Genomic DNA, 27,551 nt, shown 5'->3' with positions numbered 1-27,551 from the left:
GAGCGGCGGAGGGCAGGGGGCGGGACCAGGCGACCTCCTAAATCAAAGTTGGGCGGCGAGGACTGGGCGGAGGGGCCGCCGGGTGCCGGGCTGGGTCCGGCGGGGGAGGGGAGGGGATGGGGGGCGGGCGCAGAGGACGGCGGAACCGGCCGGACACCGACAGCTCCTTGGCTCCCTCCCTCGGCTCATCCCCGCCACCCCACTTCCCTCCTCCCCGCGCTGCGAGCAGCATCCTCTGCAGACCCTCGGTCCTCGCGCCCGGGGTCGTCCCGCTCCTGCGGCTCGGCGTGGTCGCCTCGCCTCGCCCGCCACCCCGGCAACTTTCTCCGCCTGAGCCCGCGGGTTGGGGGCTGCGGTGCCCGAGGCTAACTGGGGGCAGCCTCTGGAGAAGGGCTTCGGAGTCCCGGAAACGCCCGCCACCCGCAGCCTGCCCGCGGCGGGCCTGCCGTCGGATCTCGGCACCCTCTCCTCCCCTCTCCCCGAACCATGACCGAGATGAGCGAGAAGGAGAACGAACCGGATGACGCGGCCACTCACAGTCCCCCAGGGACCGTCTCCGCCCTCCAGGAAACCAAGGTAACTTGGGGGGCGCGAGGCCTGTCCCCGCCCCGTGCGCCCCGGACCCGGGCGCCCTCTTCCTGGCGGGGTCCTCCTGTGGGCCCGGGCGTCCGAGGGTCGCGGTGAGGCCGGCGTGACCACTGAGGCTCTGCGCCGCTCCCGGGGGGAGGAGTGGGTTGGCGACGAAGGGCCACGAAGACCCCCCAATCACACCAGCACCGCACGCCCGCGCGCGCCATCGCGACCTTCCGGGGAGGCGGCCACTGGTCTTCGTTGGAGAGATGGGCGCAGCGAGGCCGGAGGGCGCGCGTGGAGCGGTGCGGGCGGGGTTCGCGCCCGGCTGTGCGTGCGAGGCGCACCCTCCATCGGCCGCCGGGTCCCAGTCCCGGGCTCAGTCCGCGCCTCTGTCCTCGCTGGTGTCTCTGAATTTGTCTCTACAACCTGCGTGTCTGTGTCTTGGTGTCTCTGTGTGCGTCTTTCCCCGTCTCTCCCGGCGCCTCCTGGTGTTTATCTCCGCGTCTCAGCGTGTCCCTCCCTGCCCCTCCGCAGTCCTGCATTCCCCGCTCCTAGCCCGGTTGGGCTCGGGGAAGCGAGGCCGCGGCCGGGGGTGCGCAGCTGCGGAGTCCGCGCGGGGGCCTGCGGCAGCGCCAGCCGTCGGTCACCGGCGGGGACGGGGGCCTGCGGTTGTGGCTCCGGACCAGAAAGACAGGCAGCCCCACTCCCCACCACGGGAGCGGGACCAGGGGAGGGGGAGCGGGTAGAAGCAGAAACAGAAGTAATTGTAATTAATGAATGTCATCATTAACCCTAATTATGGATGATTGTTACTCCTGCGGGAGTCACCGTGAATAAATTACTCCCCGCGAAGGCGGGCGGAGCCCAGACTCCTGGCGCTGAAAGTAGTGGTGGGGGGGGAGGCCGCCGCTCACACTCAGCACTCCCCCCACCTCTAATCCGTCTGCTCCCTTCCCAAGTTCTAGGTGCTGGCGACTGGCCCGCGAGAAGTTCTGTTTCTGCGGGAGTAACCTGAGCGGGTCTGGGGATGGGGCAGAAAGGGCTGTGCCAAGGGCGCGCCCTGCCCCCTCCCAGACTTCAGGCCAAGACCTCTTCCCTCCCCCTTTCCCCGGTATTTTGTTCCCATCCTGCTCCCGTTCTCCAGAGGCGAAAGGGGACAGTGAGGACCAGAAATGATGGGAGCCTGGGCTCTGGAGGCATGGCTCGCTCTCTGGGCTTCTTCCCACTGTCCCCCTTCCTCCTTCTTCCATCTTGACCATCCCGCAGGAGCTGAGGTTAATTCAAGGTCAAGGTCATCAAGGGAGTGATCGGGAGGAGGAGGCCGTAGGGTCAGGGTGGACTCTGGCAGAGGCACCCCAGGGAGCCCCCATCCTACACCAGGGGACCCAGCGGGTCTCCATGTTCAAGTCTTCACATGCACACCTGACCCTCTCTTGCCCCCTTCTAAAAATGAGACTTTGGTCTGTCAGGCCACAGCTGTCTCCCCTTTAGAGAGCCGAGTCTCAGTCTCTCCTGGGAAAGGACTAAGATGTTTGGGTGGGAGGATATTGCTTGGAATATTTGTGACAACTTCTGTCAAGCAGAGGGTCTGGGAGCTGAACCTCACCTAAGTCCAATACCCCTGACCTCGGTTGCCCTCTAGTCACCCTGGGAAGACATACACAGTCCCCCTGCTTGCCTCCAGGGCACTGGGGGCCTTCCCAGGCCCTGCTCTGTTTCCCACACGGAGGCCTGTCCTCTCCAGCCCCCTCTGTGGGAGCTCTGGAAGGTGGGCAGGAGTGCGGGGTGGTGCTGCCTCAGTACTCCAGGAAGCCGCCTGCTCAGCTGTGTGGGGAGGGGCGGTCAAGGCCTGCAGATCGGCACCTCTCCGTCTTCCCAGGTCAGGACCCTCCAATGTTGTCACCTCTGGGTCTGAGCTTGGAGATCCAAGGACCAGGGGAGAGGAGGGGTTACACCTCTGATCGGGCCCCTCTGTGCCAGGCCAGCTGGAGCCCTGGCCCTCCACCCCTCCCGTATACATCACACTCGTGAAGGATTCTGCACTAACACAGACTGGGCTGTGGGTCAGGTTGGGGGTATTCAGCAGGGCAGAGGTGGGCAGAGAGAGAACTCAGGACCCCTGCTAGCCTTCTTCCATCCCACACCTCAGCCTGGCCCAAAGAAGCTCCTGTCTCCAGACTGTGTGGGTGGAGGAGATGGAAGACAGTGCGGTTGGGTGCTGCCCACCCAGCTCAGTGTGAGGCAGGTACAACAGAGGGGGCCAGTGCCCATTAGGCAGTGATGCCAACATTCCAGCCGCATTCATCAGTGTTGTTGCCCCCTGGGAATCACTGGCCAGCCTCCTGCTTGCCCCCAGGCTGAATCAGCCCTGCACCCAAGCCACTCAACAACCCTCCTAGTGAGTCCTCCTCTCTTGGTCTCCATCCCTTCTTACCACATAGGGCCTGCCCATCACCCTTTGTTGCCACCCCTGGGAGGACCACCCCATGCCATCTCTGCTCTGAGTCAGCTTGCACCATGTCCGCCACCACCCACTGCCAGATGCCTCATGCCCTTTCAGGAGATGCTGTGGGGAATTGAGGAAATAAGGGGCCGTCCAGAGTATGGGGAGATGGGGAGGAAACAGGCAGGCCCGGCCCTGTCTCTGGGAGGGGGTTCAGAAGAACAGACGCGGTGGTCCAGGCTCCAAGCTGGACAAACTCTGGGTGCATTGGGAGGGAAGAGTGACCAGGCAGGCCCACTTGCCAAGGTACATGTCAGCTTCTCCCCATGCCAGAGAATGGGTCCCAGGGAAGTGAGGGCACCAAAAATATAGTGGGGGGAAGAGGTGGGAAAAGGTCCTCTCCAGGAATGAGGAGGCCCAGGAGCAGGAACACCTGGCCTGGCTAAGCCAAAATGTGGTTTGGGTAGCCAAGCCAGACGTCTCTGGAGTGGGCAGGCATCAAGTCATTTGGCAGAGATGCCCCAACCCAGACCTGTAGCCACAGTCTGCCATTTGCCAGCCACCCCAGGTGGCATGTCATTCCTTCCCGCTTCTCCACCGCCCCCCCCCCAGGATCTGGGGCTCACAGCCAAGCCAGGGAATCGGCCGGCAGAGTCGGGGCTGCCCTGGTACCCTGGAACATTCTGTTCCAGAGGCCTCTGGTACCCAGCAGAGGTGGCTCTTGGCACTGAGACCAGGGGGCACCAGGAAAGGATACAGCCTGAAGGGTAGGGAGACTTGGAACCTCCTCCAATGATGATTACTATGGAAACAAGTGCCTGGGGATGGGGGGAACATGATAGATGATGTCTTCAAATATTTGAAGGGCTGAAGTGTATGAGAGAAAGTAGCCCTTTCTGGAGCCAAGGGAGGAACAGGGCTGATAGGCGAAAATCCCCGGGAGGCAGGTTTCAGCTCTATATAGGGAAGCACTTTCCAGCGATTGGAGCTGCCCAAAGATGGAATGACTGTCCCAAGAGAAAACTTGCTTCCCATCACAAGAGGTGACCAACTCTTGAGAGGGGACGTGGCCAGGGCATCTCAGGGTGATAAGTTGGGGTCTGCTCTAGGTGACCAGTCTTCCAGGTCCCTTCTCACCCTAAACTCTGATTGACCTGATGGACAAGCTCCTGGCACAGCTGAGAGGCGAGGGTGAGGGCCCAGGCAGGGCCCAGTGCAGCAGGATGCTCCTGGTGCTTTGGGCTCAGCAGCCGGAGCTGCCGGTTCAAGTCCTGGCTCTGCTGTTTACCAGCTGAGGACTCCTGGGTAGGTAATTGAACCCTTATGAGCCTCAGTTCCTCATCTGAAAAGTGGGACAGTAATTATCACTACCTCCAAGGGCAGCATCAGGATTAATGAGACGCTGCATATAAAGTGCTAGCTCAATTCCAGTGTTCTGACCACAACAGCCCCTCAGAGTTGTAAGTTTCTGGGGATATTTGGACCTAGAGCCTTGTATTGCTTAGAGAGTATCTCGTCTTGGCCGGCACAGTGGCTCATGCCTGTAATCCCAGCACTTTGGGAGGCCGAGGTGGGTGGATCACGAGGTCAGGAGTTCAAGACCAGCCTGGCCAATATGGTGAAACCCCATCTCTACTAATAAAAATACAAAAAATTAGCCGGGTATGGTGACAGGTGCCTGTAATCCCAGTTACTTGGGAGGCTGAGGCAGGAGAATCGCTTGAACCTGGGAAGTGGAGGTTACAGTGAGCCGAAACTGCGCCACTGCACTCCAGTGTAGGCAACAGAGCGAGACTCCATCTCAAAAAAATAAAAAAAATAAAGAGAGTATCTAGTCTTCCCGGTCTGGCACAGTGGCTCACGCCTGTAATCCCAGCACTTTGGGAGGCCAAGGTGGGCAGATCACGTGAGGTCAGGAGTTTGAGACCAGCCTGGCCAACATGGTGAAACCCCATCTCTACTAAAAATACAAAATTAGTTGGGTATGGCAGCACGCGCCTGTAGTCCCAACTACTGGGGAGGCTGAGGCAAGAGAATGGCTTGAACCCGGGAGGCGGAGTTTGCAGTGAGCGGAGATCATACCATTGCACTCCAGCCTGGGTGACAGAGTGAGACTCCATCCAAAAAAAAAAAGAGTATCTAGTCTTCCCTCTTGGAGGTGGGGAAACTGAGGCTCAGAGAGAAGAAGTGAGGTGATTTTCCTTCAGGTAGCAGGTTTAGTTTTGCCCCCAGCCCCAGCACATCCTCCAGTGACCCTGTGTGCTCCGTGCCTGAGGTCCCTGGACAGAACGGTGGATGGTTCACCTGCCTCTAGGGGCCCATCTGAGCCCCCAGAGCCACACTCAGCCCTGGCTGGCCCAGAGCCTGACCTGGGCTGGGTTTTGTGTTCTCATTAATTGTCTCTCCAGCCTTCCACCTCTGCTCCAAGGCCCAGGCATCTGGGGCCCGGAGCCTTGCTTCTCACAGATACACAAAGAAGCCCACAGTGCTATCCAGGAAGCTGGGTTTGGAAGGCATTGAGCACTTCAGTGTGCCAGACACCCCAGGGCTTTGGCCTCCCAGCTGGCACACCAGAGCCTGCCTTGTGCCCAAACATCCCCTCTGCTTCCCCCTCTGTCTTGCTGCCTGCTGGCCTCCCGGAGGCTGGAGGGGCCACCACTTCCATCCCCTTGGCAGGGTGGCCAGGCAGGCAGCCATGGCACACAGGCTGCCCAGCGTGCCAGCTGGGAACCCTGGCCAAGTCCCTCTGCCTGGAGCCAGGCTGCTGGCCCCTGTTTCTGTCTCTGGTAGAAAGGAGTGGGCAGGCGTAAGGCGGCCCTCAACGGGAAGGGAGACAGACGGCCAAGGCTCTGGGTCAAGAGGTTTCCAGACCTCTCTCTGGGAAGACTCAGTAGGGTGTGTTTGAGTGAGAGGTGGAGATAGCTCTGGCCTCACTGCAGAATCGACCCTGCCCTCCAGAACGCAGGGTCCATGGAGAGTCCAGCAGCTGCCTTATGTATTCACCAAAGGCCGCTGACTGAGCACCTACTATGTGCTGAGAGCCTGCGTGGGGATTTGAAGCCAGCAACTGTGCCCATCCTCAAGGGGCTCACAATCTCCTGGGGGAGTGAGAAAAATAACAAGCATCACCTGAGCGGAGGCTGTGGTGGACGCTGGGCCGGATGCAGCGGACACCAGCGGAGGGAGTGGGTCATGAGGAGAATTCCTGCAGAAGACAGTTTCCCGGAGGAGGAAGGGCCAGTGGAAGCACATTGGCAGGATAAAGAGGGTATGGACTGAGTGAGGCAGAGAAGAGGACAAACACGTCAAAAGCTCAGAGGCATAAAAGCATGCATGAGTTCGAGAATCCTCATTTCTGGGCTGTAAAGGCACAGGTTGGAAGGATAGGTTTGGCTAAGTTGCAAGGAGAGCCTCACGGCTGGGGCGAGAGCCTTGGACGCTGTCCTGAGGAGCCAGGAAGGTATCACCCCGCAACAGCTGTATGGAGGGCAGGTGGAAGCAGGGGGTGGGAGGGGAGGCTGTGGCCTTGAAGCAGGCTGGGGCATAAGGGCCTGAACTAAGGGCTGTGAGGTGATGAATCAATGGGAGGGGAGGGCTAGAGAGACGTTCTCGGGGGAGAATCAGTCCCAAGGATGAGGGTCTGGGACGACCACTCCTCACCCCCCACCAGCCTGTTCGAGAACACAGGTGGCTACTATGTTGCCCAGGCTGGTCTCCAACTCCTTGGCTCAAGGGATTCCCTCCGGCCTCAGCCTCCCAGAGTGTTGAGATTATAGGCAGGAGCCACCACACCACGCCTATTTTTTTTTTTAAACTTGAGTAAATGGTACACCCATGCAACAAAATACTTTGTAGCTATAAAAAAGAATGATGAATCTATTTATGTATGGGTATGGAATGATTTCCAAGATTTACTGTTTATGAAAAAAAACAAGGCACAGGAAATATAGTATACTACCATTTCTTCAAGGAAAAATGGAACTAAACCTCTTAAACTTGTTTCTATCCAATTTCACATAAAAGTCTATATTTCTTTTGAAAAATTAGAAAACCTGGCAACACTGGGCTGGCCTTATAGACAAGCCTTAATTGGCTTGAGGAGGTCTGCAGTTACTCCCTGGCCATCCAGTCTGCCACAGTCCCCACCACTCTTGATTGCCCGGCCAGAACTCCTTTCTCCGCGGAGGTCACCCACCAGGCTCTTGTGGCACCTGAGATTGCGAAGCATTGTCAGGACCTGGGGAGCCTCTCTCTCCCTGTTTCATTTCGCTCGGCCCTTAGCCCCCATGCTGCTGCTGCTGCCGCCCCTACCTCCAGAGACACCCTGAGGGGAAGCCCACCGTGGCCAGCCCCCTCTAGGCTCCCACTCACAGCTCCCTCTTCTTCTCAGCTCCAGCGATTCAAGCGTTCCCTCTCCCTCAAGACCATCCTCCGAAGTAAGAGCGTGGAGAACTTCTTCCTTCGCTCGGGCTCTGAGCTCAAGTGCCCCACCGAGGTGCTGCTGACACCCCCAACCCCACTGCCCCCTCCCTCCCCACCACCCACAGCCTCGGACAGGGGCCTGCCCACCCCATCCCCCTCCCCATGCCCAGTCCCACGCCCCCTGGCAGCGCTCAAACCAGTGAGGCTGCACAGCTTCCAGGAACATGTCTTCAAGCGAGCCAGCCCTTGTGAGCTGTGCCATCAGCTCATTGTCGGTAGGTGCCTGGGCACTGAGGCGGCCTAAGGGAGGGGACGGCGTGGGTGCTGGGGAGTGGGCCCATGTTGCTGCCCAATATATTATTGGGTTCTTGCTGTTCAGGGGCCCCAATACTAACTGTGCCTCTTTTATTTTTATTTTATTTTTTTTTTTTTGAGACAGAGTCTTGCTCTGTCTCCCAGGCTGGAGTGCAGTGACGCGATCTTGGTTCACTGCAACCTCCACCTCCCTGGTTCAAGGGATCCTCCTGCCTCAGCCTCTGGAGTAGCTGGGACTACAGGCACATACTACCATGCCCAGCTAATTTTATTTTTTATTATTATTATTATTTTTTGAGACGGAGTCTTGCTCTGTCGCCCAGGCTGGGGTGCAGTGGCCGGATCTCAGCTCACTGCAAGCTCCACCTCCCGGGTTTACGCCATTCTCCTGCCTCAGCCTCCTGAGTAGCTGGGACTACAGGCGCCCACCACCTCGCCCGGCTAGTTTTTTGTATTTTTTAGTAGAGACGGGGTTTCACCGTGTTAGCCAGGATGGTCTCGATCTCCTGACCTCGTGATCCACCCGTCTCGGCCTCCCAAAGTGCTGGGATTACAGGCTTGAGCCACCGCGCCCGGCCGCCCAGCTAATTTTAAATTTTATTTGTAGAGATAGGGTTGTGCCATGTTGCTCAGGCTGGTCAAACCCTGGGCTCAAGCAATCCATCCGCCTCAGCCTCCCAAAGTGCTGGGATTACAGGCGTGAGCCATTGCACCCACCCCTAACTGTGCCTCTTACCCCAGGCGGAGAAAGGAGCACCGCCAGGCGTGGCGCTATACTCAGTGTCACTGCTGCATTTACTAATGACTCTGGCTTCCGTGCTCCCTCATACTCTAACTGTGTGAGGGGTAGGTGCTGAGCCTCAATGCTGGCACGAGAATGCCCAACCCTTGCTCTCCTCGTGCCATAACGTGCCCCTCCTTTGCCCTTTGCCCATGGGGGTGTCCTCAATTGTTGAACCCAAATTTTTCCTAGGAAACTCCAAGCAGGGCTTGCGATGTAAGACGTGCAAAGTCAGCGTCCACCTCTGGTGCTCTGAGGAGATCTCCCACCAGCAATGCCCAGGGAAGACGGTGAGCGGGGACCCAAGCAGAGATGGCCAACTGAGTGCTGCCAGTACTGTCACATGGGGGAATGAGTCTCCCTAGGGGCTGCTCCTTCCTGTGGGGTGGGCCCTGGGCTTGGGAAGGACCAAGTTCTCCATGGGCCATGACCTCCTCAAACCCTCTGTGACCTCTCTTGCCATAGTCCACCTCCTTCCGCCGCAACTTCAGCTCCCCTCTCCTGGTACATGAGCCGCCACCAGCCTGTGCCACAAGCAAAGAGTCCCCACCCACTGGTGAGTGCCACTGTCACTGCCCTGGCCGCTGTCCCTGCTCCCACTGTGGTGTGATGAGAAATCAACATCCCTGATCATCCTGGCCAACACGGTGAAACCCCATCTCTACTAAAAATACAAAAAATTAGCTGGGCGGGGTGATGGGCATCTGTGGTCCCAGCTACTCGGGAGGCTGAGGCAGGAGAATTGCTTGAACCCAGGAGGTGGAGGTTGCAGTGAGCCAAGATTACGCCACTGCACTCCAGCCTGGGCTACAGAGCGAGACTCCATCTTAAAAAAAAAAAAAAAGAAAAGAAATAAACATTTCTGAGATGGGTACGTGAGTCACGTTGGCACAGACAGTTCTTGGCTCTCCTACCATTTCCCTTCTCTGGATGCTCCTGTCCTGAATTTGGGGTTCATTCATTCATTTAGTCATCATTCCTTCAACAAGCACTTCATTAAGCACGTACTAAATGCCAGGCACAGTGCTGGACTCTGAGACACAGTAGTGAAGAAGGTGGAATTTATTGTCTAGTAAAGGAGATAGGACTGAAACGGACAGTCATGCAAATCATCAATCAATCACCATCAGTATGAGTGCCTTAAGTGGGGAAGATAGAGAATAGAGCATAGAATGTGTGCTGACAGCTGGGTGTGGTGGCTCGTTCCTGTAATCCCAGCTACTTGGGAGGCTGAGGCAGGAGGATTGCTTGAGCCCAGGAGTTGCAGTCCAGCCTAGGCAACATGGTGAGACCCTGTCTCTAAATTAAGAGAAAAGAAAAAGCTCAGGCCGGGCGCGGTGGCTCAAGCCTGTAATCCCAGCACTTTGGGAGGCCGAGGCGGGCGGATCACAAGGTCAGGAGATCGAGACCACAGTGAAACCCCGTCTCTACTAAAAATACAAAAAATTAGCGGGGCGCGGTGGCGGGCACCTGTAGTCCCAGCTACTCAGGAGGCTGAGGCAGGAGAATGGCGGGAACCCGGGAGGCGGAGCTTGCAGTGAGCCGAGATCGCGCCACTGCACTCCAGCCTGGGCAACAGCATGAGACTCCGTCTCAAAAAAAAAAAAAAAAAAAAAAAAGAAAAAGCTCGCTGTCTTCATCTGCAAAATCAGGGAAGACTTCCCAGAAATGTGAAGGATGAGGCACAAGGGGTTCATCCATTTAGGATGTGGAAAGACTGGTGTGGGGTAGAAGGAAGCCTGAGAAAGGAAGGACAGGGAGTTAAAGAAAGGGCAAAGTGCAGAGCATGGTGGCTCACACCTGTAATCCCAGCACTTTGGGAGGCCGAGGTGGGTGGATCACACTGTCAGGAGTTTGAGACCAGCCTGACCAACATGGTGAAACCCCGTCTCTACTAAAAATACAAAAATTAGCTGGGCATGGTGGCGTGCACCTGTAATCCCAGCTACTCAGGAGACTGAGGCAGGAGAATCACTTGAACTCGGGAGACAGAGGCTACAGTGAGTGGAGATCGCGCCACTGCACTCCAGCCTGGGCAATAGAGTAAGACTGTGTCTCAAAAAAAAAAAAAAAAAAAAAAGGAAAGAAAGAAAAAGAAAAAGAAAAAAAAAGAAAGGGCAAAGTGGCTGGGGCTGAGGGAGGATGATGGAGCGGGGCTGTAAAGAGACCATGGGTACAACTGGGCGCGGTGGCTCAGGCCTGTAATCTCAGCACTTTGGGAGGCCAAGGAGGACGGATCACTTGAGGTCAGGAGTTCAAGGCTAGCCTGGCAAACATGGTGAACCCCATCTCTACTAAAAATGCAAAAAATAATTAGCCGGGGGTGGTGGCAGGCGCCTGTAATCCCAGCCGACAGGAGAATTGCTTGAACCTGGGAGGTGGAGGTTGCAGTGAGCCGAGATCGTCCCATTGCACTCCAGCCTGGGCAGCAGAGCGAGACTCCATCTCAAAAAAAAATAAAAGAGACCATGGGTACGAGGCTTCGGGGTCCATTTTAGGGTAGTCTTTTGGACTTTCTTCTAAAGGCAATTTGTGTGTTTCTACAAAACTGTTCTGGCTGCTGTGTGGATTGGCGGGGCTGGAGTGGAAGCAGGGAGACCAGTTGAAAGGCCACAACAGTTGCCGAGAGAGTGTGGTAATGTAAATGAGACTGCTAGCAGTGGCGATGGAGACATGTGGACAGGTTGTAGGGATGCTGGGAGGGAGGACTAGGCAGTGGAGTGGCTGTAGGCAGTGAGGACAGCGAGGAGTCAAGGATGCTCCAGGTTTCTGCATGGGCACCATGGGAAGACCCAGAGCCATCTCTGGGAAGAGGAAGACCTGGGAGGGACAGGTGAGGGGGCAGCTGGGGAGCTCAGCCTGGGGCATGCTGAGCTGGGACTAGAGATACAGGGCTTCAGGGCAGAGCCAGGCCTTGAGGGTGGATGTTCCGCAGGGGCCAGTGGGAAGGTGGACCCTGTCTATGAGACCCTGCGCTATGGCACCTCCCTGGCACTGATGAACCGCTCCAGTTTCAGCAGCACCTCTGAGTCCCCGACAAGGAGCCTGGTATGGTGGGCAAAAAGGGGGGTCTTTTGTGGAGGGGTGTCTGAGCATGACAGTGGGCTTGGGGGCTGAGCCCTCTCCTCTCTCTGTCCCTAGAGTGAGCGGGATGAGCTGACCGAGGATGGGGAAGGCAGCATCCGCAGCTCTGAGGAGGGGCCTGGTGACAGTGGTGAGTGGCAGTGTGCACCAGGGGCAGGAATGGGGTGCAATGGAGGGTGCTCCCTGCTGCCTCTCACCCTCTCCGTCTACCGCCCCTAGCATCTCCAGTATTCACAGCCCCAGCAGAGAGTGAAGGGCCAGGACCAGAGGAGAAGAGTCCTGGACAGCAGGTGAGCCTGTACGGGCACTGGCCTGGAAGGCCAGGGTGGGAAGTGGGTATAATTTCTCCTTGTCATTGATTCATAGGGGGCAAGAGCATGGTGCGTGGGGATTCACTGCTTCCTTACTTATCCTCAGAGATGGGCAATGCCAGGATGAGAGGGCATGGGGGCAGGAGGAGTTACCCTCCCACCCCAGCCCACTGCCCATTGCACCCATTTCTGCTGTCCCAAAGGCAGGCAGCCTCAGGGTACAGCAGGCAGAAGGGGGCTCCCCTCTCCATGCCCGGCCCAGTGCCCTTTGGGGTGGGTGAGCATAGCATGTACAAGGGCCTCACTTCTCCCTGCCGTTGACCCAGGACTCACTGTGTCCTCTCGCAGCCCCCAGGGTAGCACACTCAGAGCGAGTGGAGAGTGGGGGGAGTGAGGGTGGTGCTTTCCGGTCACCGACCCTGAGATTCTCCTGCAGCCCCCCAAAGCCGCCCTGCGGAAGGATGTGGGGCCCATGTACTCCTATGTCGCACTCTACAAGTTTCTGCCCCAGGAGAACAATGATCTGGCTCTGCAGTAAGTCCCCTTTGTGACCTGGCCCCGCTGGGCAGCTCTGCGCTCCTAGACCTTGGAGCACAGTGTGAGGGGGCTTTCAGGAACCTTCTCCTTGCATGCTGGAGGCTGCTGAGCCCAAACAGGAGCTGGAGCTGCCCAGGGTCTAAGAGTGACTCATGCTAATCTCGTGTCTCCTGCCCTCTGCCTGGGCTGCCCAGAGAGTGCCTGCTGTACCTGTAGTCACACAATGTCCTCTGAGGGCATCAATAATCCTCTCCCAGTGGGGCGCGGTGGCTCAGGCCTGTAATCCCAGCACTTTGGGAGGCTGAGGCTGGCAGATCACTTGAGGTCAGGAGACCAAGACCAGCCTGGCCAACATGGTAAAACCCCATCTCTACTAAAAATACAAAAATTAGCCGGGCATGGTGGCAGGTGCCTGTAATCCAGTTACTCGGGAGACTGAGGCAGGAGAATGGCTTGAACCCGGGAGGCGGAGGTTGCCGTGAGCCAAGATCATGCCAGTGCACTCCAGCCTGGGCGACAGAGTGAGACTCTATCTTAAAAAAAAAAAAAAAAATCCTGTCTCCCAGCTGAGGACTGCAGGTCCCCAGGAGGTGCCCAGGGGCTGCTAGGACAGGGAGGGGCACGACTCCCTGCTCCAAATGAGACCCTAGCTCTGTCCTCCCCAGGCCTGGAGATCGGATCATGCTGGTGGATGACTCTAACGAGGACTGGTGGAAGGTGACTTGGCAGGGTGGGGAGTGGAGGGACCCTGGTAGGCACCCCAGCAGCCCCCACCCCCAATAGGCACTGCCCCCACCTTCTCTCCAGGCCCCGAAGACAACCTCTCCTCCAACCACTGGTCCCAGCCAAAACTAGGACCAACCCTTGGGACGTCCTCTCAGTTTTGACTCTCCTTGCCTCAGCCTTGTCCCTCTGCTCACCTCATGCCATTCCTGGCCCAGAAGGCACGTGGGTGGGGGCTGGAATACAGAGAGCCCCAGATCTGGAGGATGATGGCATTGGCGCTGAGTGGGAACCGGGTCTTGAGAAAGCAGTGGTGGGCAGCAGGGGTGGGGTGTGGTGCGGGTGCTCATTGCCAACCTCATCCCCAGGGCAAGATCGGCGACCGGGTTGGCTTCTTCCCAGCTAATTTTGTGCAGCGGGTGAGGCCAGGCGAGAATGTTTGGCGCTGCTGCCAACCCTTCTCCGGGAACAAGGAACAGGGTTACATGAGCCTCAAGGAGAACCAGGTGAGTGCCTGAGGCCCAGCCCAGGCCCTATGGCGGAGGGAGGGAGTGGGTGGCGGAGACAGGCTGCAGTGTGGGGGCAAATGTTCTCTAGGAGGAGGCTGATCCTGGCAGCTGGGGGGAAAGTGGGTTAGAAAGAAAGCGTTGCAGGGCCCTACTGCCAGCCCCTGTTGGGGAATTTGGGCTGGTGACCAACAGAGACAGGAGACTGAACGACATTGGAGGGAGCTTGGGTTAGAGCAGGAGCACTGGATTCAGAGTCTAAAGCTCAGGTTTGAATGCTAGCTGTGGCTTTTTGTGTAATTTGAGGCAAGTCCTTTTCCCTCCACCCGCTCTGTGATGGGGGTGAGGCAGGGCAGTACTCTCCAAGGTCAGCCCTGAAGCACTGCTTGGCATCTGCTGATGTCCTGGTCTTGCTGCTGAGGCCTCTACACTTGTGGGATCTGGTCCCATCACTCCAGCAAAGGGCTCTATCCACATCTGACACTGGTCCCATCATCCCCCAGCGTGGGTCCCCTGGGGGCCATGGGCAGGACTCAGGGCCAGGGCTGCAGGCCATGCCAGGCCTCAGCTCCATGTCTCTTTGGCTCAGATCTGTGTGGGCGTGGGCAGAAGCAAGGATGCTGACGGCTTCATCCGCGTCAGCAGTGGCAAGAAGCGGGGCCTGGTGCCAGTCGACGCCCTGACCGAGATCTGAGAGGAGCCAAGGGAACCCAGATGCCATCCTCGCCCATGCCTGGACCTTGCTTCTGGCCAGGAAGGGGATCAGGCCCCCTTGTCCACTCCATACCCTTCCTCCCTCTTTCTCTCTCCTAAGTGCCACTTACTGTGGCTTAGGAGCCTTCTGTACTGAGGAAGATTTTATTTCTTGGGTGGGGTGCCCTGAGTGGGTTGATCCTCTGGGACTTGGCAGGGATGGGGTGGGGTGGGAGGGAATGAGGAAGCTACAGGTAGGTCCACCCAGCTCCCAGGCACCCCAGTCCACTTGCCGGACTGAGTCCAGCCCTAAGGAAGGTTCCTGGGGAATTTCTTTGCTGCTTCTCCCAGCCTTCCCCTGCCAACACACCCTGCGCATGCCTGGCACACCCCTCTCCCCACAGAGCCTCTCTTGGGTCTATGTGTGTGTGACTGTGCATCTGCTCCTTTGCAAGTGGGGTCTTGGGAGCAGGCCTTTTTGTGTCCTCGGCCCTCCACCCTAGGTGGGGAGGGGACCCAGGGCCATAGGAAGGTCCTGAGTCTACCTCCTGGTCTCCACCTCTGTCATTCCGTCAATTCTCAGGAAAGTTTTGCAGGAATCGCTCCCATTACTTGAAACCTGGGCCGACAGAGGAGGGGAAGGCTGAGGTCCCTGGAAGGTGTGACAAATCAGAGACTGTCCCTTCAAGTAGAAAACCCAAGAGCTGGCCGGGTGTGGAGGCTCACGTCTGTAATCCCAACACTTTGGGAGGCTGAGGTGGGTGGATCACCTGAGGTCAGGAGTTCAAGACCAGTCTGGTCAACATGGTGAAACCCCGTCTCTACTAAAGGTACAAAAATTAGCCAGGCATGATGCGGATCTGCCTGTAATCCCAGCTACTCCAGAGGCTGAGGCAAGAGAGAATCACTTGAACCCAGGAGGCGGAGGTTTCAGTGAGCCGAGATTGCGCCATTGCCCTCCAGCCTGGGCAACAGAGCAAGACTCTGGCTCAAAAAAAAAAAAAAAAAAGAAAGAGAAAAAGAAAAGAAAACCCAAGAGCTACCTGGACACACAGAAACCCAACTGAGAACAAAACCCTGGCCCATGCTTGGTCAAAGCAAACCCATTTCACTGTCAGGACCCCTGGTCACACAGGAACCACCCGCCAAGGAAGCCTGTGACTGTCAATTCCTGTCCCAGGCTTTGCCCGGCCGCCCCAGGAGTCCAACCCTCTGGGCTGACCTTTCTCCCACTTCTCTCCAGGCTCTGCAGGGGACAGGGCAGGTGCTGCAGGAGCCCCTTTGCTGGCTTTATCTGCTCCCTTGTTCTGGACACAGAGCCCTGGGAAAAAGACGGGTGGAAGACAGACAAGGAAGGTGGAATGTTCTATTTGGCCACCAGGAAATGGGGTGGGTGGGCATACACAGAGAGGACCCCTCTCTTAATACAGGCTGCTTTTCTCGGTGCCAACCTCCCTCCCCCAAGCTCAGATCCTCCTCTTATGCCCTTGATTGTGCCAGCCCATGCCACCCCCGTCCTGGGCACAGTTACACCCTCCCATGCAGTGGGAGAGACACAGACCCTCCTACCCAAAGGCCCCTGCCCCACTTCTCCCCCGCAAAGCGGGGTCTCAAGCCACACTGCCCTGTTTGCTGCCATGAGGCCCCCCCAGCAATATCCCAGGGGCGGGCCCAATGCCCACTGTACATGAGGCTGCATGATGGGTCTGGGGCCTTGCTGAGCCCCCAGACACCTAATTAAATGTTTCTTGTCCCAACCCATCTTCTCTGTGTCTCTCACTGGGGCAGAGGAAGGAAAGGGGCAGGGAGGCGGGGAGTGGGGTCTGGGGATACTGAGAGGGACAAGGCTGAGGGTGGAAGGATTCCTCCATCTCTGAAAGGAGGGGTGCTGGGCAGGCGGCAACATAGCAGGGGTCCCAGGCCTCATCCCCTTCCTCCAGCAGCCCGAGGAGGGTGGGGTCTGGGGAGAGCCAAAAGGGGACCTGAGGAAAGTGGGAGGAGGTCTGGGGACGCTGGAGGGAAACGGCTTGGGTCTGCGGTCACTTTTCGCCTCCACCTGCACCTGAGTCGCGCGAGGGCGGACACACTCCTGCGCGCCAGGGCCATCGAGACCGATCTTGCTCACCCAGAGGTGCCCTCCGAGGCCGGGCGTGCCAGGGGTCTGGGAGGGCTCAGTACCCACCCGAAGTCAGCCTCGCCCCCGCAGTCCCCCAAGCCGGAGACAGAAACGCTGGCGGCGGGGACAGTCGTGGCCCGTGGGGCCACGGGATGAGTCAGTCGCGCCTGTCATCGGGGCCCAGCACGGAGGGGCCGCACCCCTCCCGCCGCCGCGCCCGCCGCCCACCGCTCTGGCAGAGCTGCCTCCTTCCCCTCCGCCTGCCCAGCCGCGTCATCGCCATGGCGAGCACGTCCCGTGCTATTTATAGGCTGAGGGGAGCGGGGCGCGAAGAGAGGCGGGCTGCGGGGGTGCTGGGGCACTGCTGGCGCTGCCGGGATGCAGAGTGGGGGCTGTCTTTCCTGAGGAGCGCCCCCTCCTCCACCGGTTCTGGTTCACAGCCCCCGCCCCCTGAGTAAGGTAGGCCAGGTGGGCCCAGACCTTGGGTCCTCTCCTTGAGCTTTCTTTGGGCCCCTTGACCCAGGGAAGGCCCTGGAGCTTGGGGTTGGAGAGAGCCGGGAAAGGAGGGTGGCCCTCCCTCCTAGGATCCCCAGCCGTGGGAGTGGAAGAAGGGGTCATAAGCCCAGTGTGAACGCTTAAAGAGAGGAACTCATAAATAGGCACCTACTGTGCCCAGGGAACCGTGCCAGGAACTTGATGTTACTTAATCCTCTCCAGGATCCCGGGAGGCGAGTGGGGGTGTCCTCCTCTCACAGGGAAGAACTGAGGTACAGCCAGGTTAGGTGGCTTATCCAAGGTCACACAGATTATCCAGCTCAATCCTGCCCTCTTTATACATGGGGAAACTGAGACCTGTAGTGGGCTAATGACTTGTCCAGGATCACCCAGCAAATTGGTGATCAAGCCAGTCTTGGAAACTGTGGCTTTTTCTTCTCAGTTCAGCTCTTTCCCTCCCCTGCCCTGGCTTCCTCAATGCCTTAAACCAGCAAAATGGAGACAGAGACACCCTGAGACGCTGGGCCAGAGGCTCCAGGGATCAAGAGCCTGAGAGCCTTGCAGCCACGCTTTCTGCACACCCAGCTGTGTGTCTGCCACCAGCCAGCAGCTGGCCTGGACGCCTACCCCACTCCAGCCTATTTGCCGCACTGCTGAGCACAGCAGCTTTTTCGGGTGGCTGAACCCCCTGCAGCATGCTCACAGCCTAGGGCCTGGGAACAGCTGGTGCCCCATTGTAGCCTTTGCCCTCCTCTGTGCCCACTCTGGGGGTGGACGGACCAGCAACACCACTGGCCTGGGGCAAAGGATGCCTAGGAAGCTACTGGTGATGCCATCCCACCATTTGGCTCTGTTGTCTCTGACCCACATGTGCCCTTCATGCCCCCCCACCCACAGGCTGAGCTTCACCTGGCTTGTACTGACTGTGGGATGAAGGTTCCCTGGACTTTGGGGAGATGCAGAAAGAGGAGGGAGTCTGGAGAGATGAATGCTGGAGGTGGAGGGAAGAGAGAAGCAGCCGCTCTGTGCAACCCCACCCATTTTGCCAGCACTGCTTCCTTTGGCCCCTTCAACCTTCTTCATCCCCATTCTTACCCCCTGCCCACCCAATGCCTAGGCAGATGGGGGCACCTGCCGAGGAGTGCAAGGAAGGCAGCCTAAGCCTCCCTGTGCCTTGCAGGAAGCCAGCCTAGGTTAGCCCTGCCGTAGCCTCAGAGGCAGCACTGGAAGGAGGCCAGGCCCCTCTGTATTCTCTTCTTCAGCTCACAGCCCTGCAGTAGCAGCTGTGCTCAGTGCCTCTGCTGCACCCCAATCTGAATCACACCCTCCCACGTCGGGAGACTGCAGCCCGGGAATCAGAGTCAGGCGCCAGTGTTCGTGCAGCACTGAGGTTCTGCACACCCCACTTGTGTCTGCCACCAGCCAGTAGCCAGCCTAGTCCCCCCACCCCCCAGCCTGTTTGCCGCACTGCTGAGCACAGCAGAAGAGTCACTGGCTCCTCTGGGTCTCTGTTTCCTCCTCTAGAAAATCAAGCGTTGGGTTTGCTCAGGAATTCTTTACGTGGTGAGGGTGTGGGTCACGAGCTCCTTGAAAGAGTGTGGAATATTATGATAGGAACACTTGTATGATCTTGAAAGAAAAAACGTATTTTTTTTTTTTACTTTTTTTTTCTTTTTTTTCTCTGAGATAGAGTCTCACTCTGTCGCCCAGGCTGGAGTGCAGTGGCTCAATCTCGGCTCACTGCAACCTTTGTCTCTTGGGTTCAAGTGATTCTCCTGCCTTAGCCTCCCAAGTAGCTGGAATTACAGGTGCACCACGCCTGGCTAATTTTTGTATTTTTAGTAGAGCCAGGGTTTCACCATGTTGGCCAGGCTGGTCTCGAACTCTTTTTTTTTTTTTTTGAGATGGAGTCTCATCCTGTCACCAGGCTGGAGTGCAGTGGCGCAATCTCGGCTCACTGCAACCTTTGCCTCCTGGGTTCAAGTGATTCTCCTGCCTCAGCCTCCTGAGTAGCTGGGATTACAGGCGCGTGCCACCACGCCCAGCTAATTTTTGTATTTTTAGTAGAGACGGGGTTTCACCATATTGGTCAGGATGGTCTCGATCTCTTGACCTCGTGATCCGCCCACCTTGGCCTCCCAAAGTGCTGGGATTACAGGCATGAGCCACCGCGCCCGGCCACTGGTCTCGAACTCTTGACCTCAAATTATACACCGCCTCTGCCTCCCAAAGTGCTGGGATTACGAGCCTGAGCCACCGTGCCCAGCCTACAAATTATTGTTGATATTTTTGTTTTAGAGACAGGGTCTTACTATGTTGCTCAGGCTGGGATGCAGTGTCTATTCACAGGCACTGTCATAGCTCACTGTAGCCCCAAACTCCTGGGCTCAAGTAGCCATTCCCTCTCAGCCTCCAGAATAACTGGGCCCACAGGCTCACACCAATGTGCCTGACACGACACATCTTTTTTCTTTTTCCATAAGTAAGGAAACAAGAGGACACATCTTTTAATCAGATTTTCCCAAGGCTAAGCAGTTACTTTAGGGGTTCTTTCTGCTTGGGACTCCTGTGGGAGTGGATCCCTCCTAGGCACTGGCCTGGGAAGGGGTTGGAGGCCCACGACGGGAAGAGGCCAACTTCAGGCCTGGGGTGAGGTGAAGAAGTGGGGGAAACCCAAGGCCTTCCAAGAGGTAGGTTCCTACAACTTCATAACCCATCTCTTTCTCCCACCCCCCAAAATAAACAAAAACAGAACCAGAAAAACAACTCCAGTGAGGCAGCAGCTGACACCTGCATCGACCTGTGAGCGAGTAGCACCATCTCCTGGCCCAGGGTGGAAACCAGCTTCTGCGCTGCAGGCTCTGGAATACCGGGAGGGTCTTATATTGGGTTACCTCATTCTCCTTCCTTTTTTTTTTTGGTTGGGGGTTGGGGGACAGGGTCTGGCTCTGTCACAAAGGCTGGAGTGCAGTGGTACAATTTTAGCTCACTGCAGCTTCCACCTGTTGGGTTCAGGTGATCCTCCCACCTCAGCCTCCCGAGTAGCTGGGACTACAGGGGCACACCACCATGCCCGGCTAAATTTTGTATTTTTTGTAGAGATGGGTTTTCGCCATGTTGCCCAGGCAAGTCTCAAACTCCTGGGCTCAAGCAGTTCTCCCATTTGGCCTCTGAAAGTGCTGGGATTACAGGCGTGAGCCACCACACCAAGCTTCTCCTTACTGTCATCTCTCTACTGCATGGAGGGGGTGGGGGTGGGCAGTCTCCAACAATACCCAGCCTTCTCTGTGCCAGGCCTGGGAAGTAGGTGTTCCACACACCAAGCTGGGAGCTTGGCCAAGACACTTCCCTTTCTAGGCCTGGGCTTCCCCACTTCAAAGGGCAAGAGCTAATAATGGGTAAAACACACGCGGGCTACTCCAGTGACAAGGGTGATCCACAAGTCAGTGTCCTCTCATCCCAGGCTCAGGTCTTCCCCTTTCTCATCAGCCCATTACATCCCCTGAAAGAGGTAGGGGGTTGGGCACAGTGGCTCACACCTGTAATCCCAGCACTTTGGGAGGTGGGTGATCACCTGAGGTCAGGAGTTCAAGACCAGCCTGACCAACATGGCAAAATCTCCTCTCTACTAAGAAATACAAAAATTAGCCAGGCATGGTGGTCAGTGCCTGTCATCCTAACTACTCAGGAGGCTGGGGCAGGAAGAATTGCTTGAACCCAGGAGGCGGGGATTGCTGACTGCACTCCAGACTGGGCAACAGGGCAACTCTGTCTCAAGAGTTTCAACTGTATCTCAATAAAGCTGTTTAGTGACAGCTTAGGTAGTCACCAGTAGTCCAAGCTCAGGTCCCATTTGCAACCCCAACTTGTCAGCTGAGAAGCATAAACACATTAAGTATTTCCTTTGGCTTCTGTAAAGACTGATTCCTTAACTGACATCACAACTGACTACTGGTCCCAACCAACATTCTGAGACCAATTCTTAAGTGTCACTCGTGCTCTGAAGCACAGTATTTGGGAGGCTTGGATAGAAGCCATTCCTTCTCTCCCTATATCCCACTAAAACAAGGTAAAAGACTCAGTGAGCAGGCCAGGTGCCATGGCTTACACCTGCAATCCCAGCACTTTGGGAGGCTGAGGCAGATGGATCACTTGAGGTCAGGAGTTCAAGATCAACCTGGCCAACAGTGAAACCCAGTCTCTACTAAAAATACGAAAATTAGCCGGGCGTGGTGGCGCATGCCTGTAATCCCAGCTACTCGGGAGGCTGAGGCAGAACTGCTTGAACCTGGGAGGTGGAGTTTGCAGTGAGCCAAGGCCACACCATTGGGCCCCCGAGACTCATCTCAAAAACAAAAACCAAAACAAAAAACAACAACAAAACACACAAACAAACCCTCACTGAGCAGCTGTAAACCTTGCAAGCAGCAGAGAGGAAAGCAGATAAAGGCTTGTTTTATTTTAATGGCTGATCTATGTAGTCACGGAGGCCAGTATGTACAGACAAAGAGGGGAGCTTTTATTTCTTGGTCTCTTCCTCCTTGGACAAAGTCTTGATGATCTCCTCCTTCTTGGCCTGGAGGCGCTCTTCACGGCGCTTGCGTGCTTCCTTGGTCTTAGACCTGCGGGCCTCAGCCTGGTCACTGGCCAGGGAAGAGAAAAGATGGGTCAGTTTGGGAAGGGATGAGATGCTGGGGAAATAGAAACACATCCCTAGACCTCTCCCTTTGAGCCTAGTCAGCTTCAGGAATGAGTTGGGGGGCCCACCAAGGGCTCCTGCTTCAACTAACCTCTACAGTCCCTATGATACAGGAGTGGGTGTGTACAGGACAGAGGAGTGGGTACCTCTAAGGGAACAGCTATATTCCTATGACAGACTGCGTGCAAGTCAAGACTTAAGCATTGGCACATTTTAAGTATCTAAGAACAACTCCCAAAGGTCAAAGAACTTTCCCCTAAAACTAAAAAGAAACTTACGCCAGGAGCTTCTTGCGGGCCTTGTCTGCCTTCAGCTTGTGGATGTGTTCCATGAGAATACGCTTGTTTTTGAACACATTCCCCTTCACCTTCAGGTATAGGCTGTGATACCTGCAGGGTACACGGAGTGAAGAGATGCTGGTCGGTAATGGATCAGAAGCTGCTTTGTGAGCTGTTCCTCCACCTAAGGTGACTAAGCTTGTAGGTTCCTTCCTTTTCTCCTGTTGCTTCATGAATTACTTCCTAAACCATTACTTTTTTTGTGTGCAGTTCCTAGACAGAACTTGCCTGGCAAATAAACTGTTGGGCTATCCTGATGGCATATGGGGAAAAAAAGAAAGACCAGAATAGAAAAACTTTCTTAGAAAGGCTCCCTACCCGTGGCTGGGCGTAGTAGCTCAGGCCTGTAATCTGAGCACTTTCAGAGGCTGAGATGTGGGTGCGTCACTTGAGGCCAGGAGTTCGAGACCAGTCTGGCCAATGGTGAAACTCCATCTCTACTAAAAATACAAAAATTAGCCAGGTGTGGTGGTGCATGCCTGTAATTCCAGGTACTCGAGAGGGTGAGGCAGGCGAAGTGCTTGAACCTGGAAAGCAGAGGTTGCAGTGAGCCAAGATCATGCCACTGCATTCCATCCTGGGTGACAGAGCGAGAATCTGTCTCCAATAAAAGCTCCCTACCCAAGGCCATTAAGACAGATCTCTGTGGGCTGGGCGCGGTGGCTAATGCCCGTAATCCCAGCACTTTGGGAGGCCGAGGCAGATGGATCACAAGGTCAGGAGATCGAGACCATCCTGGCTAACACAGTGAAACCCCGTCTCTACTAAAAATGAAAAAAAAAAAAAAAAAAAAAAAAATTAGCCACGTGTGGTGGCACATGCCTGTAGTCCCAGCTACTCAGGAGGCTGAGGCAGGAGAATAACTTGAACCCAGGAAGCGGAGGTTGCAGTGAGCTGAGATCGCGCCACTGCACTCCAACCTGGGTGACAGAGCAAGACTCCATCTCAAAACAAAACAAAACAAACAACACACACAAAAAAAAACCACTCTGGAAAATGAACTAGCCATCAAAGCAGCAAATGGGTACTGGGCCCAAGAGGGTGTGCTTACATGTGGCGATCAATCTTCTTAGACTCACGGTATCTTCTAAGCAGCCGGCGCAGAATCCTCATTCTCCTCATCCACGTGACCTTCTCTGGCATTCGGGCATTGGCTGTACCCTTCCGCTTACCTGTGGAGAAGATGAGTTAGGAATGGGCTATTACCCAGGTCCACTGTGTATAGTACACCAAGTTTCAAGTCAGGGTCTTAACTCATCTAATCCTCACAACCTCATTTTAAGTAGCATTACTTCAATCTTCCAGATGATGATTCCCAACTACGTAAGTTCTTTCGTTTACTCAATTTTAAAGGAAGCACAAATACGGCAATAATTCCCCATTTACTTCATACAGAATGTGGGTTTAACAGGCAGTGCACCAAGGTAGCACAGCACGTTTTAAGGAGCTTCCTTCAATCATTCTGACACTAGAAAGCAATTTTAGAGTTAAGATGGACCACATTCTCAAGGACCCAGCAGAATCCTTGGCATAGTGTAGGTAAGGACTTAGTAAATGTGACCTCCTACCAGGGATGCTCTCAATTCCAATACCAGCACCAACTTTCTGATTTGCACACAGGCAGAATACACATCAAATACCAAGGAGTAAGAAACGGGCTCGAGATGAGACAGAGTGCTTAGATCCTGAATATATTTCAGCACAGACGACAGCACCTATCATTTCTTAAGGAGAAGACGACCACACTTACCTATGCCCATGTGCCTGCCCTTCCGGCGGGCCAAGGTATTTTTCCGGCATCGTGCCCGGGAATGGACCGTCACAGGCTTGCGGATGATCAGCCCATCTTTGATCAGCTTTCGGATCTGCTGACCTGGGAAAGCATAATGCACCTGGTCAGTCAACTGGGGCCCAAGCACATCCCAGAATCCAAATAGGCCAGGCCACAGACACTGCTCACATTCTCGGCCCCATGCTCTCAAAAAGGATGGAAACACTGGAACTTGTTTATTTCTTGCCTTCGAAAATCCAAAAAACCTCTATCTTTTCTTTTTCCTTCACAAACAGAAGTTGTGAGAGATACTCTTTGTCTGAGACAGTCTCCCTATGTTGCCCAGGTCGGTGTTGAACTCCTGGGCTCACAATCCTCCTGCCTTAGCTTCCCAAGTAGCTGGGATTACAGATGCCTGCCACTATGGCTGGCCATTTCTACTTTTTTTTTTTTTAATTTTTTTATTTTTTTTTTTGAGACGGAGTCTCGCTCTGTCACCCAGGCTGGAGTGCAGTGGCGCGATCTCGGCTCACTGCAAGCTCCACCTCCTGGGTTTACGCCATTCTCCTGCCTCAGCCTCCTGAGTAGCTGGGACTACAGGCACCCACCACCGCGCCCGGCTAATTTTTTGTATTTTTAGTAGAGACGGGGTTTCACCGTGGTCTCGATCTCCTGACCTTGTGATCCGCCCGCCTCGGCCTCCCAAAGTGCTGGGATTACAGGCGTGAGCCACCGCGCCCGGCCATTTCTACCTTTTACATGTATTACAGCACACTCAAAACAGCAAGCCTGATACAATGACTCCTCCATTTTGTAGATACTCTGAACGTACCTTCCTAGGTTTGTAAAGAGTCAACACAAGCTAGGTATGCTGGCTTATGTTTGTAATCCCAGTACTCTGGGAGGCTGAGGTAGGCGGATCACCTGAGATCAGGAGTTTGAGATCAGCCTGACCAATATGGTGAAACCCCATCTCTACTAAAGATACAAAAATTAGCCGGGTGTGGTGGCACGTGCCTTAGTCCCAGCTACTTGGGAGACTGAGGCAGGAGAATCGCTTGAGCCTGGGAGGCAGAGGTTGCAGTGAGCTGAGATCCTACCACTGCACTCCAGTCCGGGTGACAAAGGGAGACTCCATCTCATAAAAAATAAAATAAAAAATAAAGAGTAAATTAGCCGGGCGTGGTAGTGCACACCTCTAATCCCAGCTACTCAGGAAGCTGAGGCGGGAGAATCACTTGAGCCTGGGAGGACGGGTTGCAACGATGAGATGGCACTACACTCCAGCCTGGGCAACAGAACAAGACTGTCTCAAAAAAAAAAAAAAAAAAAAAAAAAGTCAACACAACTGTGTTCTTATGACGCAGGACAAGAGAAGGAAGTAGGGTGAAGAGACAGATCCCAGGTACTCACGGGAGTTGGCATTGGCGATTTCATTGGTCTCATTGGGGTCTAACCAGACCTTCTTCTTGCCACAGCGGAGGACACTAGAGGCGAGCCTCTTCTGAAGCCTGAGCATACTAGACACACAGAAAACATGATTAGACTCTGAAAGCCACTCGTGGGCAAGAACGAAAGTCCCCATCAAGACCTGCCCTCTGCGACCCACACGACAGCCGCGAAATAAGACTCTTCCCTAAATCATCTTTAAGGCTCTGGGCTGTGCAGCTGGTCCCCTTGGGTTTAGACTTCAAAGCCCACGCTATGCCTTCACCTCTTGGAGCCTCATGTTCGCATTTCTTCTCTGAAAAGTCAAGTTAAGGATTTACTGGAATGAATAGGGGGCTTATGCCATTTCTGGTATTCAGCGTTTGAAAAATATTCGAGGCGAGTAGACCTGATTTCTAGTCTAGCAATGCAGGCAAGTTAATGTTTTCTGGGCTCATTTTCCCGTTTTATCACAGTAACAAGCCTCGTTCGGCCATTTGTAGAGATTTCCTTTATGAATGGCCAAAGGAGTGGAAGGCGTCAAGAGTTAGAGATCACGTCTCTCGGCAGTCGGAGGCCTGGGGCCTACACTAGGCTTGCCCTAGATCACGTGAAAGCACAGATCTGCTCCGCTCCGGGCGTGCCATGCAAGAAAGGGTCCAAGGCTCGGTCCCGTTCGCTACGTTTGCTTTGCTCGCGTGGGTCGACCCGACACATGTGCGGCGCGCCGCCACCCGAGGCAGCCTTTTCCGGGTCTCAGTTGCTGCGACGCTCCCCGCCCCCCCCCCCCACCCCGGAGGCCCGGGACGAGAGTGCTCCGGCCTACCCCAAACCCCGGGACCGGCCGCTTTAGGGCGGCCTCCATTTCATCTCCCCCAACCCCGGCTGCGGTCCCAAGCCCAACAGTCCCCCGCCGAAAAGCGTCAGCGCCTGTGGGAGATCAGCGCGCCCTCACCTCATGGCTGCGGCCGCAGCAGCGAAAGGAAAGAGCTCGCTCGGGACCGGCTCCTCCCATTACCTGAGAAGGGGAGAGCCCAACCCCCTCTCCAATTTCGTCCGTATTCCCGTCCGGTTCTTTCATCTTCCGCCACACCAAACTCACTCATAGCCTCCGTATAGGCCTGAAATGATAAAAGCCTAATATCAGAAATCGGTTTTAAACTTAAAAACATAGAAAATGTACCCCTTCCGTAGGGAAAGTGGTATAGTCCGACTTCCTACTAGACATGCGCAGCAAGGGTACGCGATCACGTGGTTATTTTAACCGGAAGTCAGCTGGATTGCGCAGGCGGAGTGAGAGAGGTTTTGCTAGAGTAGCTTGGTGTTTGCGGGCGTTCGGCCGGTTATGGGTGGATGCTTTATTAGCTGAGAAAAAAAGTCAGTTGAAGAAGCGAGAGAGAATGACAACAGGTATCAGACAAAGGCGACCTCTTATTCACTCTCTTAGTAGATTGAAAACCCCTAGAGTGCAGAATAGATCACTAAAAGATGTTAGTGTTTTTACGCTGCTGCGGGTCTTTAATTTCTTGGTGCCTCAATTTCCTCCTCTGTAAAGTGGACCTAATCCCAATGTTTCTATCATCAGTTGTGGAAATTACGTGAGGTAACATTTGCAATTAGCAAAGGAAGGCATTAAGACAGCAAGCTCTTGGAGGGCGAGAACTAGTCTCGTAGTCTCCTTTGGCTCACAGCTCTACTGCGGTAGGCATGGATCCGCGATCGAACACACCTGAGAAATACTGCACTGGCTGAATGGATGAATGATTGCAGAAAGTAAAATTAAAAAAAAAAAAAAAAAATTGGGCCGGGCTCGCTGGCTCACGCCTGTAATCCCAGCACTTTGGGAGGCCAAGGCGGGTGGATCACTTGAGATCAGGAGTTCGAGACCAGCCTGGCCAACATGGCGAAACCCTGTCGCCACTAAAAATACAAAAATTAGCCGGGCGTAGCGGCGCGTGCTTGTAATTCCAGCTACTGGGGAGGCTGAGGCAGGAGAATCGCTTGAACCCAGGAGGCGGAGGTTGCAGTGAGCCGAGATTGTGCGACTGCACTCCAGCCTGGGCAACAGAGTGAGACTCCGTCTCAAAAAAAAAAAAAAAGGCAGGACCACTCAGTTCTTTTCTTCTGATCTGGAACACCCAATGCAAAAATCCAAGGAGAGCATTCTGGGGTTTAAGAAGTCTACATCTGAATTGAGGCTCCAACTCATCATTGGTTCCCGCTGATCACCCTATCCGTTTCATCTCAACTTTCCTGGCTGAGAAAGTAGAAGAAAGAGAAAGGGAATCAACATTTATGCTACTTCCTCACAACAAC

The 27,551-nt window shown here is 55.3% G+C and overlaps 2 protein-coding genes across 4 annotated transcripts; one reads left to right on the top strand and one right to left on the bottom strand.

Annotated features, from left to right (window-relative positions):
• The first annotated feature begins 201 nt into the window (after positions 1-201).
• STAC2 (SH3 and cysteine rich domain 2) lies at positions 202-16,147 on the top strand. Of its 2 annotated transcripts, XR_013406689.1 has the most exons (12): positions 202-576; positions 7,407-7,713; positions 8,727-8,824; positions 9,000-9,090; positions 11,470-11,582; positions 11,676-11,748; positions 11,838-11,908; positions 12,366-12,463; positions 13,132-13,183; positions 13,558-13,695; positions 14,285-15,145; positions 15,632-16,147. XR_013406689.1 is itself a non-coding variant. In XM_015119524.3 (11 exons), the coding sequence occupies exons 1-11, from the start codon at positions 487-489 to the stop codon at positions 14,387-14,389; spliced, it is 1,236 nt and encodes a 411-aa protein (XP_014975010.1). In that variant the 5' UTR covers positions 202-486; the 3' UTR covers positions 14,390-16,147. The 2 variants fall into 2 exon arrangements, 1 of the variants encoding a protein (XP_014975010.1); XM_015119524.3 differs by having other exon boundaries at positions 14,285-16,147.
• Positions 16,148-21,438: 5,291 nt separating this feature from the next.
• On the bottom strand, positions 21,439-26,226 carry RPL19 (ribosomal protein L19). 2 transcript variants are annotated; one of them, XM_028835476.2, is made up of 6 exons: positions 26,062-26,223; positions 25,221-25,327; positions 23,787-23,909; positions 23,088-23,208; positions 21,977-22,087; positions 21,439-21,642 (listed from the first exon to the last, which is right to left on the bottom strand). In XM_028835476.2, the coding sequence occupies exons 2-6, from the start codon at positions 25,324-25,326 to the stop codon at positions 21,519-21,521; spliced, it is 585 nt and encodes a 194-aa protein (XP_028691309.1). In that variant the 5' UTR covers position 25,327; positions 26,062-26,223; the 3' UTR covers positions 21,439-21,518.
• Positions 26,227-27,551: the final 1,325 nt, after the last annotated feature.

This window comes from Macaca mulatta, chromosome 16 (genome assembly GCF_049350105.2).
Source record: "Macaca mulatta isolate MMU2019108-1 chromosome 16, T2T-MMU8v2.0, whole genome shotgun sequence".
Classification (NCBI taxonomy): Eukaryota; Metazoa; Chordata; class Mammalia; order Primates; family Cercopithecidae; genus Macaca; species Macaca mulatta.
This window is presented reverse-complemented; position numbering and strand designations above follow the sequence as displayed.